The 3052-nt window shown below is 31.1% G+C and overlaps 2 protein-coding genes across 2 annotated transcripts in view; both read right to left on the bottom strand.

Annotated features, from left to right (window-relative positions):
- Positions 1 to 1212: 1212 nt before the first annotated feature.
- LOC116853587 (putative nuclease HARBI1) lies at positions 1213 to 2641 on the bottom strand. The gene is made up of 3 exons (XM_032834711.1): positions 2369 to 2641; positions 1730 to 2291; positions 1213 to 1612 (listed from the first exon to the last, which is right to left on the bottom strand). The coding sequence occupies exons 1-3, from the start codon at positions 2496 to 2498 to the stop codon at positions 1213 to 1215; spliced, it is 1092 nt and encodes a 363-aa protein (XP_032690602.1). The 5' UTR covers positions 2499 to 2641.
- Positions 2642 to 2915: 274 nt separating this feature from the next.
- The window catches only part of LOC116853586, a 6195-nt gene continuing 6058 nt past the window's right edge, over positions 2916 to 3052 (bottom strand). Inside the window, exon 6 of the mRNA XM_032834710.1 lies at positions 2916 to 2939. Within this exon, the coding sequence (XP_032690601.1) occupies positions 2923 to 2939 (17 nt within the window). The 3' untranslated portion in view covers positions 2916 to 2922. The remainder of the gene's footprint in view (positions 2940 to 3052) is intronic.

Below are 3052 nucleotides of genomic sequence, written 5' to 3'. Positions count from 1 at the left end.
GGCAAAAGATGAAATGCTGTATACAAAAAGAGGGGCATCCAAGAAGCAAAAGAGTGGGTTTGTTATGGAGGAAGCTGTTGAAGCTATTAAAGGAATAGCCTCACAGCCAATAATTCTCCCTCCGTATACTAATCGTCCTGCTCAAGATGTAATTGATAATTTTACAGCCTATATAGCGGATAAATTGAGAGATATGTCTCCTAGGCGTAGAAAGTTCTGTGAAGAGGAAATAATGAAAATAGTTTTTGGTGCCGTTAAGACAGATATATAAATTCCTATTTTACTCAATTTTACTTCGTGTTCACTGTTTATGTGGTAATTTTTGTTTATGGCTGTACTTATTCGTTCAATTTATTTATAAAAAATTAAGATGTAACAGCTGTTAAAAACAGTGATTTCTTTTTGATCAAAGAAATATTTTTAGATATTATTTAATTAAATATTATATTACCTTTATCTCTAATCAAAAAGTAATATTAATTGTCCCTAATGATACCAGTAGCAATCAATTTATGACTAGCGGATCTTCCATAACAGCATAATATTGATTGATACTAAATTGATTGAGGTGCCATTAAAGACTGTTTAATGTCTATTATTACTGTACTGCTTATTCTAGTTTGTCATATTTTAAGTTTAAAAGTTACTTAATTTATATATGTTGAAATGCAGACAAACTGTGATATTAAGAATAGTATTGTAGAAAGTTTATTTATATATTTACCATTGTTATACTACTGAATGGTATTAATTATATTCATAGAATGGCGTACATATGTTATAATTAATATTTTTTATTTAATAGTTATAATTGTTGTACAATTATATTTCTGATTTCACGAATTCATGAGATAATTATATGATTTTTGAAAATAATAGTAGACGTAACAAATAAGCGTTATTTTCTATTTTTTATTAGTTATGTAATATTATTTGCATTATTTATTTCACAGATAGCTCATGAAGTGACCAAAACTTATTTTTATAATAATACTACAATACATAATAAGATATTATGTATAATATTTTTTATATCTGCTAATATTCTTTGATAATCTGTGAACTTTACAAATTTTGATATGTACGAATATGACAGGATGAAAATAAAGAATAATATCTACAGTAATCACTATTTTTATTAATTTCAAGTATATTTTTTTTCTGATTATTTGCAATAAATCTAAATTAACAACTTAAAAATTGTACAATGTTTTATCTGCATACATTTTCACCAAGTACCATTCTTTCTTGCCACGGCACAGCTCCTGGTCCATTAAAATATGTAGTCCACATGTCTCGAAGAATACGAGCATCATTTGCATGACGGTTTCCACCTTGATGACTTATTGGTGCTAAGCCGCTGGCTACTTGTTGCCTCCATTCACCTGGTCTTATCAAACCTGTTAATATGTCCTCTTCATCAAGAAAATCTGATGGGGTATACATAGCAAGGCCTGTACATTGACTACGTAACATGTTATGAAGACAGCAACATGCCATTGTAATTCGAATTGCCTCTTCAGGATCATATCTCATAGTTGTTCTAAATATCTGAAATCGTGCACCTAACACTCCAAATGCATTTTCCGAACAGCGTCTGGCACGTGACAGTCTATAAAAATAATGCAGCACATATTTCTTTTTATTACCATTAACATATATAACATACATTATTATGCAATTTTATAATTTAGATTTAATAGTATAAATATACAAATTTATATGAAACCTGTAATTAAAGATCTTCCTGTCAACACGATTACGGCATTGATCTACTGGATATGGAATAAGTAGCTTAGTTGTCAGAGGAAAAATCTCATCACCAACTAGTACATGAGGAAAATTAATGTCAGACTCAGGAAGTGAAGATGGCTGAGGCAAAGGAAGATTATTGCTGCGTAAATGAGATTTGAGACTGCATTTGTTCCATATAGAAGAATCACTCATTCTCCCATTAGTGCCTAAATCGATATAAATAAATCTCAGCTGTGCATCAACGACAGCAAGTAATACAATACTATAAAAATCTTTATAATTGTAGTAGGCTGAACCCGATGATACAGGTGGATCTATTCGTATATGTTTGCCGTCTATCGCACCAATGCAATTATAAAAATTCCATTTCCTTCCAAAATCTTCAGCAACAACGCTCCACTCTTCTGCAGATGTTGGCATTCGAAGAAATGTATTTTTCAAAACATAGATCAGTGCTGCACAAACTTCCCTTATTATTTTTGATATAGTACTTTGTGCAATTCTAAATTGCAAGGAAAGTGATTCCTGTGATTCTCCTATTAATAAAATAAAAATTAATTATTTTATAAGAAAAGATATATATATGTATTATATTCATATTTGTGTAACATACCAGTAGCCAAATGCCGCAGAGTGACGGAGAGTCTCTCAGCAGGAGGTATACATTCTCTCAAATGTGTCGTCTTCTTTTCAATGAGAGGTGTAATGTTTTCAAGAAGATATTCAAAAGTATCAGTATCCATGCGCAAACATCTGCAAACAATTGTTAATCATCATTGCTTTCAAATCATCATTACTTTCTAATCAAAGTAATTCTTCTGCACACTTTCTCACGGTCATTTAACGTATATAAATTAGTAACAATTACATTTTACCTACCTACGAAATCGATTCGGGTCTTCAAGTGCAAGCTCTAGAAATAAATTTTTATGCATACTAATATTTTTTCTTTTTAAAAAATACGGCTTAACCCACACAGAACGTTTTAATCGATATTTTTCCTTATTTATTGCTATTAGAAGCAGCAGACATGCACACGAAAGTCTATATCTATGTTTTTTTATTAACAATTCAATAATATTTGACATTGTTGATTTATAATAAAAATAGGTGATAATACAACTTCACGACTTCAATATTTGGCTCAGCACACTATTTCACTCTAATTTATTGCACCAGTGCAGCTGAAAAGAACAGACCAATATCAGCCAGTTTGTAGTGTGATCGGTCAACCCGCAACCATCAACCGTAACCTCAACCGCAACAGAGCCCGCAACCGGTAGTGTAATTCCGCCTT

The sequence above is a fragment of the Odontomachus brunneus genome, unplaced genomic scaffold (assembly GCF_010583005.1).
Source record: "Odontomachus brunneus isolate Ranch 3 - 2012 unplaced genomic scaffold, Obru_v1 Obru_scaffold_366, whole genome shotgun sequence".
NCBI lineage: Eukaryota > Metazoa > Arthropoda > Insecta > Hymenoptera > Formicidae > Odontomachus > Odontomachus brunneus.
This window is presented reverse-complemented; position numbering and strand designations above follow the sequence as displayed.

What these genes read in the sequence shown, in the direction of transcription:
- LOC116853587 (XM_032834711.1), bottom strand. Translation starts at nt 2,498, where the DNA reads ATGGATACTGATACTTTTGAATATCTTCTTGAAAACATTACACCTCTC. An exon ending in TCTGCGGCATTTGGCTACTG is followed by an intron (nt 2,292 to 2,368) that starts GTATGTTACACA and finishes TTTTATTAATAG; the next exon opens with GAGAATCACAGGAATCACTT. An exon ending in AGGAAGATCTTTAATTACAG is followed by an intron (nt 1,613 to 1,729) that starts GTTTCATATAAA and finishes TTATTTTTATAG; the next exon opens with ACTGTCACGTGCCAGACGCT.